The 15,729-nt window shown below is 27.7% G+C and overlaps 13 protein-coding genes and 24 non-coding genes across 37 annotated transcripts, besides 1 other annotated feature; 14 read left to right on the top strand and 23 right to left on the bottom strand. All coding sequences in view use genetic code 5, as the record gives it.

Annotated features, from left to right (window-relative positions):
- Positions 1-162: 162 nt before the first annotated feature.
- Positions 163-757: a sequence feature (control region; A+T rich region).
- On the top strand, positions 758-1,547 carry MUR92_mgr01. Its single transcript has one exon. It is a non-coding gene; the product is annotated as a 12S ribosomal RNA (ribosomal RNA).
- On the top strand, positions 1,547-1,618 carry trnV(tac). Its single transcript has one exon. It is a non-coding gene; the product is annotated as a tRNA-Val (tRNA).
- Positions 1,619-1,647: 29 nt separating this feature from the next.
- On the top strand, positions 1,648-2,944 carry MUR92_mgr02. The gene has a single exon. It is a non-coding gene; the product is annotated as a 16S ribosomal RNA (ribosomal RNA).
- Positions 2,945-3,009, top strand: trnL1(tag). The gene has a single exon. It is a non-coding gene; the product is annotated as a tRNA-Leu (tRNA).
- A 10-nt stretch (positions 3,010-3,019) lies between these two features.
- Positions 3,020-3,959, top strand: ND1 (NADH dehydrogenase subunit 1). Its single transcript has one exon. A coding segment is annotated over exon 1 (940 nt).
- A 15-nt stretch (positions 3,960-3,974) lies between these two features.
- On the bottom strand, positions 3,975-4,041 carry trnS2(tga). The gene has a single exon. It is a non-coding gene; the product is annotated as a tRNA-Ser (tRNA).
- On the bottom strand, positions 4,042-5,176 carry CYTB (cytochrome b). Its single transcript has one exon. A coding segment is annotated over exon 1 (1,135 nt).
- Positions 5,176-5,700, bottom strand: ND6 (NADH dehydrogenase subunit 6). Its single transcript has one exon. The coding sequence runs from the start codon at positions 5,698-5,700 to the stop codon at positions 5,176-5,178; it is 525 nt and encodes a 174-aa protein (YP_010328129.1).
- Positions 5,701-5,702: 2 nt separating this feature from the next.
- Positions 5,703-5,768, top strand: trnP(tgg). Its single transcript has one exon. It is a non-coding gene; the product is annotated as a tRNA-Pro (tRNA).
- Positions 5,769-5,833, bottom strand: trnT(tgt). Its single transcript has one exon. It is a non-coding gene; the product is annotated as a tRNA-Thr (tRNA).
- A 2-nt stretch (positions 5,834-5,835) lies between these two features.
- Positions 5,836-6,132, top strand: ND4L (NADH dehydrogenase subunit 4L). Its single transcript has one exon. It carries the CDS (start codon positions 5,836-5,838, stop codon positions 6,130-6,132), a length of 297 nt encoding a protein of 98 aa, YP_010328128.1.
- On the top strand, positions 6,126-7,466 carry ND4 (NADH dehydrogenase subunit 4). The gene has a single exon. The coding sequence runs from the start codon at positions 6,126-6,128 to the stop codon at positions 7,464-7,466; it is 1,341 nt and encodes a 446-aa protein (YP_010328127.1).
- On the top strand, positions 7,467-7,532 carry trnH(gtg). The gene has a single exon. It is a non-coding gene; the product is annotated as a tRNA-His (tRNA).
- A 15-nt stretch (positions 7,533-7,547) lies between these two features.
- Positions 7,548-9,267, top strand: ND5 (NADH dehydrogenase subunit 5). Its single transcript has one exon. A coding segment is annotated over exon 1 (1,720 nt).
- Positions 9,268-9,332, top strand: trnF(gaa). The gene has a single exon. It is a non-coding gene; the product is annotated as a tRNA-Phe (tRNA).
- An 18-nt stretch (positions 9,333-9,350) lies between these two features.
- Positions 9,351-9,417, bottom strand: trnE(ttc). Its single transcript has one exon. It is a non-coding gene; the product is annotated as a tRNA-Glu (tRNA).
- Positions 9,418-9,485, bottom strand: trnS1(gct). Its single transcript has one exon. It is a non-coding gene; the product is annotated as a tRNA-Ser (tRNA).
- On the bottom strand, positions 9,486-9,550 carry trnN(gtt). Its single transcript has one exon. It is a non-coding gene; the product is annotated as a tRNA-Asn (tRNA).
- A 33-nt stretch (positions 9,551-9,583) lies between these two features.
- trnR(tcg) lies at positions 9,584-9,647 on the bottom strand. The gene has a single exon. It is a non-coding gene; the product is annotated as a tRNA-Arg (tRNA).
- Positions 9,648-9,654: 7 nt separating this feature from the next.
- Positions 9,655-9,719, bottom strand: trnA(tgc). Its single transcript has one exon. It is a non-coding gene; the product is annotated as a tRNA-Ala (tRNA).
- Positions 9,720-10,071, bottom strand: ND3 (NADH dehydrogenase subunit 3). Its single transcript has one exon. A coding segment is annotated over exon 1 (352 nt).
- Positions 10,072-10,136, bottom strand: trnG(tcc). The gene has a single exon. It is a non-coding gene; the product is annotated as a tRNA-Gly (tRNA).
- A 9-nt stretch (positions 10,137-10,145) lies between these two features.
- Positions 10,146-10,934, bottom strand: COX3 (cytochrome c oxidase subunit III). The gene has a single exon. The coding sequence runs from the start codon at positions 10,932-10,934 to the stop codon at positions 10,146-10,148; it is 789 nt and encodes a 262-aa protein (YP_010328124.1).
- ATP6 (ATP synthase F0 subunit 6) lies at positions 10,934-11,611 on the bottom strand. Its single transcript has one exon. It carries the CDS (start codon positions 11,609-11,611, stop codon positions 10,934-10,936), a length of 678 nt encoding a protein of 225 aa, YP_010328123.1.
- On the bottom strand, positions 11,605-11,766 carry ATP8 (ATP synthase F0 subunit 8). Its single transcript has one exon. It carries the CDS (start codon positions 11,764-11,766, stop codon positions 11,605-11,607), a length of 162 nt encoding a protein of 53 aa, YP_010328122.1.
- Positions 11,767-11,833, bottom strand: trnD(gtc). Its single transcript has one exon. It is a non-coding gene; the product is annotated as a tRNA-Asp (tRNA).
- Positions 11,834-11,904, bottom strand: trnK(ctt). Its single transcript has one exon. It is a non-coding gene; the product is annotated as a tRNA-Lys (tRNA).
- Positions 11,905-11,908: 4 nt separating this feature from the next.
- Positions 11,909-12,598, bottom strand: COX2 (cytochrome c oxidase subunit II). The gene has a single exon. It carries the CDS (start codon positions 12,596-12,598, stop codon positions 11,909-11,911), a length of 690 nt encoding a protein of 229 aa, YP_010328121.1.
- A 4-nt stretch (positions 12,599-12,602) lies between these two features.
- On the bottom strand, positions 12,603-12,668 carry trnL2(taa). Its single transcript has one exon. It is a non-coding gene; the product is annotated as a tRNA-Leu (tRNA).
- On the bottom strand, positions 12,669-14,203 carry COX1 (cytochrome c oxidase subunit I; the record flags this gene model as incomplete). The annotated part of the gene is made up of 1 exon: positions 12,669-14,203. A coding segment is annotated over one exon (1,535 nt), but the record flags the coding sequence as incomplete, so codon positions are not given.
- On the top strand, positions 14,202-14,268 carry trnY(gta). The gene has a single exon. It is a non-coding gene; the product is annotated as a tRNA-Tyr (tRNA).
- A 30-nt stretch (positions 14,269-14,298) lies between these two features.
- trnC(gca) lies at positions 14,299-14,361 on the top strand. Its single transcript has one exon. It is a non-coding gene; the product is annotated as a tRNA-Cys (tRNA).
- On the bottom strand, positions 14,354-14,422 carry trnW(tca). Its single transcript has one exon. It is a non-coding gene; the product is annotated as a tRNA-Trp (tRNA).
- A 12-nt stretch (positions 14,423-14,434) lies between these two features.
- ND2 (NADH dehydrogenase subunit 2) lies at positions 14,435-15,457 on the bottom strand. Its single transcript has one exon. The coding sequence runs from the start codon at positions 15,455-15,457 to the stop codon at positions 14,435-14,437; it is 1,023 nt and encodes a 340-aa protein (YP_010328119.1).
- On the bottom strand, positions 15,458-15,526 carry trnM(cat). The gene has a single exon. It is a non-coding gene; the product is annotated as a tRNA-Met (tRNA).
- Positions 15,527-15,597: 71 nt separating this feature from the next.
- On the top strand, positions 15,598-15,666 carry trnQ(ttg). Its single transcript has one exon. It is a non-coding gene; the product is annotated as a tRNA-Gln (tRNA).
- On the bottom strand, positions 15,664-15,729 carry trnI(gat). Its single transcript has one exon. It is a non-coding gene; the product is annotated as a tRNA-Ile (tRNA).

Below are 15,729 nucleotides of genomic sequence, written 5' to 3'. Positions count from 1 at the left end.
GACATTTCCGAGAATTAAAAGATCAACTTCATATAAATAGATAAATGATTATAATAAATTTATTTTTAATATTAATTTATAACAATGTTTATAATGTTAGATTATATTATATACTAATAAATTGATAATACTGTTATTCATCTATGAATCTTAAGGTTTTTTTTTATATGAATATAGATATCTATTAATTAATTAAATATTTATATACATATATATATATATTAATCTTAATTTGGTATATCGTTTATTTATTTTTAATATTTATATAAGTATAATAAATAAATTTACATTTAAAATAAATATATGATAAAATATTTATAAATAAATTTAATATTTATAAAATTTATTAAAAAAAAAAAAAAAAAAAAAAATTAGATGAAACTTAAATATTAGTTAAATTACTAGTTATTAATATAATTTTTTTCTATTATTTAATTTAATTATTATTTCAATTTGTATATTATTTTTTTTTTATTATTAATATTTATTTTTATAAATATGGGTAGATTTAAAATTAATTTTAAAAATTAATAGTAAGATTTAATTTAGCTGATTTTTTATAATAGGTTAAGTTTCATCTAATTTTTTTAATGAAAAACGGTATATTACTTAGGGGGTAATTGCTGATTAAGAGAAACTACTAATCAGTTTTATTTAAGGTTTTTAGTCTAATTTTTTTTTTATTAACTTAATAACGTTATTTATTTTAATATTTATATTTATTGTTGTTATATATTGATTATTAATTTAATTAATATTAAAGTTTTATTTTGGCTTTGTATTTTATTATTGATTTATTTTATATGTAAGTTTTTGCGTGTATTTTTATTTATTTAAATAGTAAATAAAATTTAATTATATTCTCAGTAAATAGTATTATTAATCAAAGAAATTTGGAAATAGTAATTTCATAGAGTATTGGCTAAATTTGTGCCAGCAGCCGCGGTTACACAAATAATGCGAATAAAATTTGTTTGGTGTGAGTTAAAATTTATTATATGAAAATAACATTAAATTTATTAGGTGAAATTTTAAATTTAAAAAATTTTTTTATAAAGGTTTTGAAGCTTGTAAATTTTAGTTATAAACTAGGATTAGATACCCTATTATTTAAAATGTAATTTTAATCACTAAGGTAGTAGTAGTTATGTTCTTGAAACTTAAAAAATTTGGCGGTATTTTAGTCTATTCAGAGGAACCTGTCCTGTAATTGATAATCCACGATGTACCTCACTTAAATTTGTTTTTCAGTTTATATACCGTCGTTATCAGAATATTTTATTAGAATAATAATTTTCTATAATTTTTATAAGAATTTATATCAGATCAAGGTGTAGCTTATATTTAAGTAGAGATGGGTTACAATAAATTTATTTAAACGGATCTAATTTTGAAATGTTTAGTGAAGGTGGATTTGATAGTAAAATTTTAAAGATTGTTAATTTGATTTTAGCTCTAGAATATGCACACATCGCCCGTCGCTCTTGCTATTAAGGCAAGATAAGTCGTAACATAGTAGATGTACCGGAAGGTGTATCTAGAATGACAATTTAAAGCTTATTCAGTAAAGCATTTCATTTACATTGAAAAGATTTTTGTGCAAATCAATATAAATTGATCAAAATTTGCTTATTAATTTATTTTGTTTTTAAATTTAAGGTATTAAAAATAATTATATAATTAAATGTTTTAGTAATTTTTAATGAAAAAATAATATTAATAATAGTTGATTAGTATTGTGAAAGATAGTTGAAATATTTTGAAAAATTTTTGTATTAAAAGAAAATTTAATTTATTGTACCTTGTGTATCAGGGTTTATCAAATAATTAATATGTATATATTAATCTCGATTTTATAAGAGTTAATAGTTTATTAAAGTTAATGTGTCAAAATTATTTTAAATAAATTATTAGAAATGAAATGTTATTCGTTTATAAAGGTATCTAGTTTTTTTAGAAATAAATTTAATTTACAGGTTTTTGATTTTTTGGTTATTTATTTAATTGAAAAATTTATTTATTTGAATATCTTAAGGGATAAGCTTTAAGATAAATTATTAAAAATTAATAATGTTAATATAAAATGTATGCTTAGAATTAGCAATCATTATAAAGTTTGTTATAAATTATTTTATAAATTATATTATTTATTATATTTTAATTTATTTATAAAAATTTTTTTATTAATAAAATATAAAAAGAAATAATGATAGAATTAGTATATTTTTTGTTTATATAATTTTAAATGATAAGTTTGTATAAAGAACTCGGCAAAAATTTTACCCGCCTGTTTAACAAAAACATGTCTTTTTGAGTTATTTTAAAAGTCTGACCTGCCCACTGAAATTATTTAAATGGCCGCAGTATTCTAACTGTGCAAAGGTAGCATAATCATTAGTCTTTTAATTGAAGGCTGGTATGAACGGTTGGACGAGGTATAAGCTGTTTCATATAAATTTATAATAGAATTTTATATTTTAGTCAAAAAGCTAAAATTTAATTAAAAGACGAGAAGACCCTATAAATCTTTATATTTTAAGTTGTTTAAATTTTTTAGATTAATTTTATTTTTATAATTTAGAGTATTTTGTTGGGGTGATATTAAAATTTGATGAACTTTTAGTTGTTAAAAATCATTAATTTATGAGTTATTGATCCATTAATAGTGATTATAAGATTAAGTTACTTTAGGGATAACAGCGTAATTTTTTTGGAGAGTTCATATCGATAAAAAAGTTTGCGACCTCGATGTTGGATTAAGATATATTTTTAGGTGTAGCCGCTTAAATATTAAGTCTGTTCGACTTTTAAATTCTTACATGATCTGAGTTCAGACCGGCGTAAGCCAGGTTGGTTTCTATCTTTAATTCATTATAATACCTTAGTACGAAAGGACCAGGTATTAGAATAATAATATTTTATATGACGAATATGATTAATTTATACTATTTTGGCAGATTAGTGCAATAAATTTAGGATTTATTTATGTAATTTATATTACAAATAGTACTTGTTTTTTATAGAATTTATTTTATCAATTATTGGAAGTTTAATTTTGGTAATCTGTGTTTTAGTTAGAGTGGCTTTTTTAACTCTTTTAGAGCGTAAGGTTTTAGGTTATATTCAGATTCGTAAGGGACCAAATAAAGTGGGTTTAATAGGGATTCCTCAACCTTTTTGTGACGCGATTAAGTTATTTACTAAGGAACAAACTTACCCTCTTTTATCAAATTATATTTCTTACTATTTTTCTCCTATTTTTTCTTTATTTTTGTCTTTGGTTGCTTGATTGTGTATTCCTTTATTTGTTAAGTTATTTTCGTTTAATTTGGGATTATTATTTTTTTTATGTTGTACTAGATTAGGGGTTTATACTGTTATAATTGCTGGTTGATCTTCTAATTCTAATTATGCATTGTTAGGGGGGTTGCGAGCTGTGGCTCAGACTATTTCTTATGAAGTTAGAATAGCTTTGGTTTTATTATCTTTTGTGTTTTTAATTGGAAGTTATAATATTTTAGATTTTTTTTATTATCAAAAAACTATTTGATTTTTGGTAATTTTATTTCCTATTAGATTGGTTTGATTTTGTATTTGTTTAGCTGAAACTAATCGTACTCCCTTTGATTTTGCAGAAGGTGAATCAGAATTAGTTTCTGGATTTAATATTGAATACAGAAGAGGGGGATTTGCTTTAATTTTTATAGCTGAATATGCTAGAATTTTATTTATAAGTATATTGTTTTGTGTAATTTTTTTGGGGTGTGATGTGTTTAATATTATATTTTATATTAAGTTAACATTTATTTCATTTGTTTTTATTTGAGCTCGAGGTACTTTACCTCGATTTCGTTATGATAAATTAATATATTTAGCTTGAAAGAGTTTTTTACCTTTTTCATTAAATTTTTTATTATTTATTATTGGGTTAAAACTATTATTGATCTATTATATGTGGTTAATAAAATTTAGTAAAGTCAATAGAAAGGTTGATTTCTATCTTATGTTTTCAAAACATACGCTTGTTCAAGCTCATTAACTAATTAATTAAGTTGTCTCATCATTTATTTACTAAGGGGTTGATAATATAATATAAGAAGTAGATTACAGTTAAGATTTGACCTACTAATACATAAGGTTCTTCTACAGGTCGTGCTCCAATTCATGTTAATAAAATTACAGTTACAACTATAGTTCAAAATAAAATTTTATTGATGGGATAGAATTGAATACCCCGGAATTTTCTTAAGTGGTAGAAAGGGAGAATTGCTAGAATAGCAATTGACAGAACTAGGGCAATTACCCCTCCAAGTTTATTAGGAATAGATCGTAGAATTGCATAAGCGAATAAGAAGTATCACTCTGGTTGAATGTGTACTGGGGTAACCAGAGGGTTGGCGGGGATAAAATTATCTGGGTCTCCTAGTAAGTATGGATTAATTAGCGTTAGCAGGATTAGTGCTGCGATTATAATAACAAATCCTACAATGTCCTTGTAAGAGAAGTAGGGATGAAAGGGGATTTTGTCAATATTAGAATTTAGGCCAATTGGGTTATTAGAGCCGGTTTGGTGAAGAAAAAGTAGGTGGATTAAAGTTATTGCTAATACAATAAATGGTAAAATGAAGTGGAATGTGAAGAATCGAGTAAGTGTGGCATTATCTACTGCAAATCCTCCCCATACTCATTGAACTAGGTCAATTCCTAGATAAGGGATAGCTGATAATAAATTAGTAATAACTGTGGCTCCTCAGAAGGATATTTGACCTCAGGGTAGGACATACCCTATAAATGCTGTTGCTATTACTAAGAATAGGATTAGTACCCCTACTAATCAGGTAGGGGTAAATAAGTAAGATCCGTAGTAAATTCCACGTCCAACGTGTAAATAGATGCAAATAAAGAAAAATGATGCACCATTAGCATGAAGAGTTCGAAGTAATCATCCGTAGTTTACATCACGACAGATGTGATTTACTCTATTGAATGCTAAGTTGATGTCTGCTGTATAGTGTATAGCTAAAAATAATCCTGTTAGAATTTGAATAATTAAACATAGGCCTAATAAAGATCCGAAGTTTCATCAGGCTGAAATGTTAATTGGAGCTGGAAGATCTACTAATGCATTATTTGCAATTTTAAAGAGTGGGTGTTGGGTTCGTAAAGGTTTGTTCATTAGTTTATTTGTCGAAGAGGCCCATAAAATAATTTAGTAATTTTTACAGCCGCAATTAATGTGACTAATAGGTAGTTTATTAATAGAATAGTAATAAAATTTGTTGGATAATTATATAGTTTGTGAAGATTTAAAGAGTTTTCAGAGACAGTTAAATTAAAGTTAAGCAAAGGTTGTATTTCTAAATTTTCAATAAATGGGGATGTTGATAACTTATCTGTAAATATAGCAATTATTGTAAGGGTTAAAATAATTATTATACAGATGGTTGTTAATTTTATAGATAGGGAGAATATTTCATTTGATGCTAATGAAGTTACATAAATAAATAGTACTAGTATACCTCCTAAAAAAATTAAAAATAAGGTGTATGAAAATCAGAATCTTTTAGCTATTAATCCGGTGATTAAACAAATTTGTAATGTTTGGATTAATAATATTAATCCTATAGCTAAAGGGTGATTTATTTGAATAAAAATTAATCTTGAGACTAGTGTTGAAGAGTATAAGAAGAGTTGTATAATTTCAGGAGGTAGTTTATTTAAAATATTAATTTTGGGGATTAATGATAAAGTTATTTCTTTTCTCTTGAAGTTTTAAAAGATATAGTCTTATTTTTGGTTTACAAGACCAATGTTTTTATTAAACTATTAAAACTAATGTTAATGAGTTTATATTGAGGATTACCTTGTTTTTTATTTTTAATAGGAATTTTTGTTTTTGTTTCTAATCGCAAACATTTATTATCAATGCTTTTAAGTTTGGAATATATTGTATTAAGTTTATTTTTTCTTTTGTTTATTTATTTAAATTTAATAGACTATAGAAGATTTTTTAGTATAATATTTTTAACTTTTAGAGTATGTGAAGGTGCTTTGGGTCTTTCTATTTTAGTTTCTATAATTCGTACACATGGGAATGATTATTTTCAGTCATTTAATGTATTACAATGTTAAAATTGATTTTTATAATACTTTTTATTAGTCCTATTTGTTTTATGAACGGTTTATTTTGAATGGTTCAGAATTTATTATTTATTGTAACTTTTGTTTTTATTGCTTTAAATTATTGTACTAATTATTTTGTAAATATTTCATATTTTTTAGGATTTGATGTTATTTCTTACGGCCTTATTTTATTAAGATTTTGAATTTGTACACTTATACTTAGTGCTAGTGAATCTGTTTATAAATATAATAATTATAAAAATTTGTTTTTATTTAATATTTTAATTTTGTTAATTTTTTTAGTGTTAACTTTTAGAAGAATGAATTTGTTTATGTTTTATTTATTTTTTGAAAGAAGACTAATTCCTACTTTATTTTTAATTTTAGGCTGGGGGTATCAACCAGAACGTCTTCAAGCTGGAGTTTATTTATTGTTTTATACGTTGTTGGTTTCTTTACCTATGTTAGTAGGAATTTTTTATTTATATAATAATTTAAATACAATAAATTTTTATTTATTAAGTAATTATATATTTAATTATGATTTGTTATATTTATCTTTAATTTTGGCCTTTTTAGTTAAAATGCCTATATTTTTAGTTCATTTATGGCTTCCTAAGGCTCATGTTGAAGCTCCAGTTTCAGGGTCAATAATTTTAGCTGGTATTATATTGAAGCTAGGGGGGTACGGATTGTTGCGGGTTTTCTCTTTTTTACAGTTGAGAGGTATCAAATATAACTATGTATGAGTTAGAATTAGATTAGTGGGGGGAGTTTTAATTAGTTTAGTTTGTTTACGTCAAACGGACTTAAAAGCCTTAATTGCTTATTCATCTGTTGCCCATATGGGAATTGTTTTAGGGGGTCTAATAACTTTAACGTATTGGGGTCTCTGCGGTTCTTACACTTTAATAATTGCTCATGGGTTGTGTTCATCTGGGCTATTTTGTTTAGCCAATATTACATATGAGCGATTGGGAAGTCGAAGCTTATTAATTAATAAGGGATTATTAAATTTTATGCCTTCAATGACTTTGTGGTGATTTTTATTAAGAGCTTGTAATATGGCTGCTCCTCCTTCTCTAAATCTATTGGGAGAAATTTCTTTATTAAATAGAATTGTAAGTTGATCTTGGGTTACAATAATTTCTTTGTCTTTATTGTCTTTTTTTAGTGCTGCTTATACTTTATATTTATACGCTTATAGTCAACACGGAAAGATTTTTTCAGGGGTTTATTCATTTAGAGGGGGTAAGGTTCGTGAATTTTTTTTATTGTTTCTTCATTGATTTCCTTTAAATTTATTAATTTTAAAGAGAGACATCTGTTTATTTTGACTTTAGATCTAAATAGTTTATTTAAAATATTGATTTGTGGTGTCAATGAAATGATGCTTGTCATTTTAGATCGTGAAATATTTATCAATTTGTAGAATTAGATTTTTAATTTTAATTACTATTAGAATTAGTTTTTTTAGTTCTAGTTTAGTATTTTTGTTAAATGATTATTCCTTATTTTTAGAGTGAGAAGTTGTTAGTTTAAATTCAACTAGAATTGTAATAACTTTTTTGTTCGATTGAATGAGATTACTATTTATGTCTTTTGTTTTGTTAATTGCTTCTTTAGTAATTTATTATAGAAAGGAGTACATGAGAGGAGATATAAATATTAACCGTTTTATTATATTAGTTTTAATATTTGTGTTGTCTATGATGTTGCTAATTATTAGCCCTAATTTAATTAGAATTTTGTTAGGGTGAGATGGGTTAGGGTTGGTATCTTACTGTTTGGTTATTTATTTTCAAAATGTTAAGTCTTATAATGCTGGGATACTTACTGCTTTGTCTAACCGGATTGGGGATGTGGCCTTTTTATTGGCTATTGCTTGAATGTTAAATTATGGAAGTTGAAATTATATTTTTTATTTGGAAAGTATGAAGGATAGCGTTGAAATAGAAATTATTGGAGCATTAGTTATATTGGCTGCTATAACTAAAAGAGCTCAGATTCCGTTTTCTTCTTGATTACCTGCTGCTATAGCAGCTCCTACCCCTGTATCGGCTTTAGTTCATTCTTCAACTCTAGTAACTGCTGGGGTTTATTTATTAATCCGATTTAATATTTTATTAAGAGGTAGATGGTTGGGTGATTTATTGTTGTTGCTTTCTGGACTAACTATATTTATGGCAGGGCTAGGGGCTAATTTTGAATTTGATTTAAAGAAAATTATTGCTCTTTCTACGTTAAGACAGTTGGGTCTTATAATAAGAATTTTATCTATAGGATTTTATAAACTTGCTTTTTTCCATTTATTAACTCACGCTTTATTTAAAGCATTGTTATTTATGTGTGCCGGAGCCATTATTCATAACATAAATAACTCTCAAGACATTCGGTTGATAGGGGGGTTAGGTGTATATATGCCCTTGACTTCTGGGTGTTTTAATGTGGCTAATTTAGCGTTGTGTGGGATACCTTTTTTAGCTGGGTTTTATTCTAAGGATTTGATTTTAGAAGTTGTTTCTTTAAGTTATATTAATGTTTTTTCTTTTTTTCTTTATTTTTTTTCTACTGGGCTAACTGTCTGTTATTCTTTTCGACTGGTTTATTACTCTATAACGGGAGAATTAAACTGTGGTTCTTTAAATATACTAAGAGATGAGGGTTGAGTTATGTTGCGAGGAATAAGTGGTCTATTAATTATGAGAATTGTGGGAGGTAGTATATTAAGATGGTTAATTTTTCCAACTCCCTATATGGTTTGTTTGCCTAGCCATTTAAAATTATTGACTTTATTTGTTTGTGTAGTAGGAGGAGTACTGGGGTATTTAATTTCTAATGTTTCTTTATTTTATTTTAATAAGTCTTTGCATAATTATTTAGCTAGTTATTTTTCTGGTTCTATATGATTTATGCCTTATATTTCAACTTACGGGATTATTAATTATCCTTTGGTGTTAGGGATAAGAGTATGTAAGTCTTTTGATCAGGGGTGGTCAGAATTTTTAGGGGGTCAAAATTTATATAATGAGTTGGTTAAATATTCTCAATATGTATCTATTATACACAATAATAACTTAAAGATTTATCTTTTATTATTTGTTTTATGAATTATTTTCTTGTTTTCATTTTTTTTGATTTTTTATTCAAGTAGCTTAAAATAGAGCATAACACTGAAGATGTTAGGGTAATTAAATAATTCTTGGATGTAGTGCATTCTATTTAGTAATTTATAAAAAAAGAAAATTTTATTTTTACAATGAAAATGTAATGTTTTTATTAAACTATATAAACAGAAGTACAAATGGAGTTTAACCATTAAAAGATAAAAGTTAGCAGCTTTTTCTTGAACGTCATACTTCCTTAATTGGAGGATATTCTCAGTTCTATCATTAACAGTGATAAGCCTCTTTTTGGCTTCAATTAATAACTAGTAATTTAACTAATATTTAAGTTTACTAGAATAAGGGTATTATATACCTAAAATTAGGTCGAAACTAATTGCAATAAATCGCTTCATATTCTTAATTATAAGGTAGATTGATATTTCAATACTTTTTGAATGCAAATCAAATGTTATAATTAACTACAACCCTAATTTGATCAATTTAGTATCCCCTGGTTTCATTCGTGGTATAGCCCGATAATTAAAATAATGATGAATACAATTCTTGTTGTAGCCCATATAGTAATATTAGAAATTGAAATAATTAAAATTATGGGTAGAATAAGAGCAATTTCTACATCAAAAATTAAGAAAATAATTGTAATTAAAAAGAACCGAAGGGAAAAGGGTAGTCGTGAAGAAGATTTAGGGTCAAACCCGCATTCAAAAGGAGAGCATTTTTCACGATCTGTTAATGCTTTTTTTGATAAAATAGAGGCTAGAGTTATAACTACGCTGGTAATAATAATTAAAATTGATGCTATAATAGCAATTGAAAAAATTATCTATACTACTAATTAGTAGACCTTATGATTGGAAGTCAAATATACTTATATACTATACAGATAAAAATTAATTATCCTCCTCATCAATAAATTGAAATATAAAGGAATAATCAGACGATATCGACGAAATGTCAGTATCATGCAGCTGCTTCAAATCCAAAGTGGTGAGTTTTAGAAAAGTGATTGTTTAAATGGCGAATTAAGCATACTAGAAGAAAGGTTGTCCCAATTAATACATGAATTCCGTGGAATCCTGTTGCCATGAAAAAGGTAGATCCATAAACTGAATCTGCGATAGTAAATGGTGCTTCGATGTATTCATATGCTTGCAGAATAGTGAAGTAAACCCCTAGAAGAACTGTAAAAAATAGTCCCTGTGTTGCTTGAGAGTGATTACCTTCTATTAAACTGTGATGAGCTCATGTTACAGTTACTCCTGAGGACAATAGAATAGCTGTATTTAATAGTGGGATTTGGAATGGGTTAAAGGGTTGAATCCCTGCAGGGGGCCATATAGCTCCTAATTCAATAGCTGGGGATAATCTACTATGGAAAAAAGCTCAGAAGAAAGATACAAAAAATAAAACTTCTGATAAAATAAATAGAATTATTCCTCACCGTAGTCCTAGTGTTACAGGTAGAGTGTGTAATCCTTGAAAAGTTCCTTCTCGAGAAACATCTCGTCATCATTGATAAACGGTTAAAATAGTAATAATATTTCCTAAGGCAAATAATGAAATATCATATTGATGGAATCATTTTACTAGTCCTGATACAGAAGTTATAGCTCCGATTGCTCCTGTTAAAGGCCACGGACTATAATCTACTAAATGAAAGGGGTGATTTGAGTGTGTTGACATTAGTTTACTTCTCTAGAGTATAGTGTACTTAGAACTGCGAATACATATGATTGAATAATAGCTACTGCTGATTCTAATACTAATAGAGCAATTTGACCGATTAATAATAAAGATACAATTGCATAAGAAAGGGAGGGTCCGGTGTTTCCTAGAAGAGTAAGTAATAAGTGTCCTGCAATTATATTAGCTGCTAATCGAACGGCTAAAGTTCCAGGTCGAATAATATTACTAATAGTTTCGATACATACTATAAATGGTATAAGAACTGCAGGAGTTCCTTGAGGGACTAGGTGAGCAAATATGTGCTGTGTGTGGTTGATTCATCCATAAAGTATGAAACATAATCATAGGGGTAGAGCTAATGTAAGAGTAAGCGTTAAATGACTTGTTCTTGTAAAAATATAGGGAAATAATCCTATAAAATTGTTGAATAAAATTAGTGAAAATAGAGAAACAAAAATAAAGGTTGACCCTGAATGTCCTGATGGTCCTAAAAGAGTCTTGAATTCTTTATGAAGTGTAAGAAGAATTGAATTTCAGAAGATGTGTCATCGTGAAGGTATCAATCAGTAGGCAGAAGGAATTAGGAGAAGTCCTAAAAATGTTCTTATTCAATTTAGTGATAAATTGAAAATACTTGATGAGGGGTCGAATACAGAGAATAAATTTGTTATCATTTTCAGTTTAAAGAAGTTGTTGAATACTTATTTGAGATTTCTGATTTAGGTGTTTTAGGAATTACAGAGTAATAATTTATTATACTAAACAAGATAAAAGTAATTGAAAAGATAATAAACAGACTTAATCAACCAATGGGGGCTATTTGAGGCACTAAAAAATATTAAATACTTTAATAATTTTAGTTTGACATACTAATGTTATTTTTTAACTAATTTTTTTCATTAGAAGTAAGTGCTAATTTACTATAAGATGGTTTAAGAGACCAGTACTTGCTTTCAGTCATCTAATGAAAATTATGAATTAGTTCTGCTAGTTACTCATTTGATAAAATGATTCACAGGAAGGCTTTCAATTACAATGGGTATGAATCTGTGATTAGCTCCGCAAATTTCTGAACATTGACCGTAAAATAATCCAGGGCGATTTATTAGGAAATTAGTTTGGTTTAGTCGACCAGGGGTTCCATCAACCTTTACTCCTAAAGCTGGCACTGTTCATGAATGAATTACGTCTGCTGCTGTCACTAAAATTCGAATTTGTGAATTTATAGGTAAAACTACACGATTATCAACATCCAGAAGTCGGAATCCGTCTGTTGTTAATTCATTAGTTGGAATTATATATGAATCAAATTCTACATTCATAAAGTCTGAATATTCATAGCTTCAATATCATTGATGTCCAATAGCTTTTAATGTAACTGATGGTTCATTAATTTCATCTAGTAAATATAGTAGCCGAAGGGAGGGTAGGGCAATAAATAGTAGGACAATTGCTGGAAGAATTGTTCAAATTATTTCAATAGTTTGGCCATGTAAAAGGTTTCGATTAGTGTATGAATTAAAGAATAGTATAAATATTAAATATCCTACTAATGTTGTAATTATTACTAAAATTATTAAAGCGTGGTCATGAAAGAAGGTAAGTTGTTCTATAAGAGGAGAGGCTCTATCTTGAAGGCCAAGGGCAGCTCATGTTGTCATTAGTTTCTAATAAAAGTAAAATACTTTATATATGGAGCTTAAATCCATTGCACTAATCTGCCATATTAGATAGTTAGTTAAAAGAGGCAGTTCTGAATAACTGTGTTCAGCTGGAGGGGTGTTTTGAAGTCATTCAATTGAAGAGCTAAGCTGTATAGGGTAAACTACTTGTCGTTGTGTTACTAAGCTTTCTCAAATGATGAATAAGAAGAATAGAATTCCTAGTAAAGAAATAGATGAACCAATAGTAGACACTACATTTCATGTTGTATAGGCATCAGGGTAGTCTGAATAACGTCGCGGCATACCCGCTAATCCTAAAAAGTGTTGTGGGAAGAATGTTAGGTTTACCCCAATAAATATAATAATAAATTGACTTTTCAATCATTTAGGATTTAATACTAATCCTGTAAAAAGTGGGTATCAGTGAACAAACCCTGCTATAATAGCAAAAACTGCTCCTATTGATAGAACATAGTGGAAATGAGCTACTACATAGTATGTGTCATGAAGAATAATGTCTACAGATGAATTAGCAAGAACTACTCCGGTTAATCCTCCTACTGTAAATAAGAATACAAACCCTAGGGCTCATAATATAGCTGGGGAATAGTTTAGTTGAGTACCGTGTAATGTGGCTAGTCAACTAAAAATTTTAATACCTGTAGGTACAGCAATAATTATTGTGGCTGAAGTGAAATAGGCACGAGTGTCTACATCTATACCTACTGTGAATATATGGTGAGCTCATACAATAAATCCTAATAAGCCAATTGCTATCATAGCATAAATTATTCCTAGAGATCCAAATGTTTCCTTTTTTCCTGATTCTTGACTAATAATATGAGAAATTATTCCGAATCCTGGAAGAATTAAAATATAAACTTCTGGATGTCCAAAGAATCAAAATAAGTGTTGGTAAAGAATAGGGTCTCCTCCCCCAGCAGGGTCAAAAAAGGAGGTATTTAAGTTTCGATCTGTTAATAATATAGTAATAGCTCCTGCTAAAACTGGCAATGATAGTAAAAGTAATAGGGCTGTTAATACAACTGCTCAAACGAAAAGAGGTATTCGGTCAAACGAAATTCCTGTAGATCGTATATTAATAACTGTTGTAATGAAATTTACTGCTCCTAAAATCGATGAGATACCAGCTAAGTGAAGTGAGAAAATAGCTAAATCAACTGAAGCCCCTCCGTGTGCAATAACAGACGATAGGGGTGGGTAAACTGTTCAACCTGTACCAGCTCCGTTTTCTACTATACTTCTCACTAATAGTAGTGTAAGGGAAGGGGGTAGTAATCAAAATCTTATATTATTTATTCGTGGGAATGCTATATCGGGCGCACCTAATATTAAAGGAACAAGCCAGTTTCCGAAACCACCAATTATAATCGGTATAACTATAAAGAAAATCATTACGAAAGCATGGGCTGTTACAATTACATTATAAATCTGATCGTCTCCGATTAATGCTCCGGGATGCCCTAGTTCAGCTCGGACTAAAATTCTAAGGGATGTTCCGACTATTCCTGCTCAGGCTCCGAAGATAAAATATAAAGTTCCAATATCTTTATGATTTGTTGAGAATAGCCATTGTCGCGATTAAATGGCTGAAGATTAGGCGATAGACTGTAAATCTATTTATAAGAATTTATTCTTTTTAATCATTTACAGTAATTTAACTAATATTTAAGGTTGGCTTTATAGTCAATAATGACATTAGACTGCAATTCTAAAGGAGTAATAAATTACTAAGGCTTAAAAGATTTATACTTATATTTATAGCTTTGAAGGCTATTAGTTTAATTAACTTAAAGCCTTGTATGCTGTAATTTATAAGAATAAATAAACCGTAGAAACTAAGATTAGACTAAATGTGGAGATAAACGATAGGACTAGTATTAATTTAAAAGAAATATTGTTGATAACTATATTAATAGTTCAATTATTTTCATAATAATTAAGCATAAATGCCGCGAAACATAGTCGTAGATAAAAAAATAAGGTAATTAGTGTTATAACTGTTATAATCGTTATTAACATATATTGACTTTTTAGTACTAAAAGTTGAATCACTAGCCACTTAGGTAAAAATCCGATAAATGGGGGCAGTCCACCCAGTGAAAGTAGGTTTAAAAATAAAATGAACTTAAGGATTTTAGAATTGAAGAATGAATTAAATAGTTGGTTAATATGGAATATCTTAAAATTGTTGAATATAAAGGTTAAGCTGAATGATAAAAATGTATAAAAAGAAAAGTAAATACACCATATTGATTCATTCGCTTGTATAGCTGCTAGTATTCATCCTAAGTGGTTGATTGATGAAAAGGCTATTAATTTTCGCAGAGATGTTTGATTGAGCCCTCCTAACGATCCTGTGATAGTTGAGGCAATAATTGCTACGAAAATAAAGGTGTTTTGTGTTGTGTAAGAGATTAGTATTAGAGGGGCAATTTTTTGTCATGTTATTAAAGTAAGGGCGTTTATTCAAGAGAGTCCCTCTATAACATTAGGGAATCAAAAATGAAACGGTGCTGTTCCTCTTTTTAATAGTAGTGAAGAAATAATAATTAAATTACTGTAAGAAGAATTGTCTTGGGTAATTGGGTAATTATTCAAGTATATTAATATAATAGCAAACAGTAGCACTGCTGATGCTATGGCTTGAGTTAAAAAATATTTTAATGAGGCTTCTGTAGACGTTAAGTTATTACTATTTATTAGGGGGATAAATGATAACAAATTAATTTCTAGCCCTATTCAGGCACCTAATCAAGAATTAGATGAGACGGTAATTAGGGTTCCTGTTATTAAGATAAAAAAGAATATAATTTTTGCTGAATTATTAAAAATTAAAAAGAAAAGGATTAGAACCTTTATAAATGGGGTATGAACCCAGTAGCTTAGTTAGCTTATCTTTTTATTTAACCTAATGTTGATTTTTAATTTAATAGGTATATTTTTTATAGTTATCGCTATTTTAATAAATAAGGTATATTTTGGTGTATGATGCACAAAAGTTTTTGATACTTTTAGAAATAGTTTAATTCTATTAAATATAATGAATGCAATACTGATTGCATTATTTACCCTATCAAGGTAACCCTTTTATCAGGCAATTCATT

The sequence above is a fragment of the mitochondrial genome of Bactrocera neohumeralis (genome assembly GCF_024586455.1).
Source record: "Bactrocera neohumeralis isolate Bn135 mitochondrion, complete genome".
NCBI classification, from domain to species: Eukaryota; Metazoa; Arthropoda; class Insecta; order Diptera; family Tephritidae; genus Bactrocera; species Bactrocera neohumeralis.
Note: the sequence above shows the minus strand (reverse complement) of the source record. Positions and strands in the feature narration are given on the sequence as shown.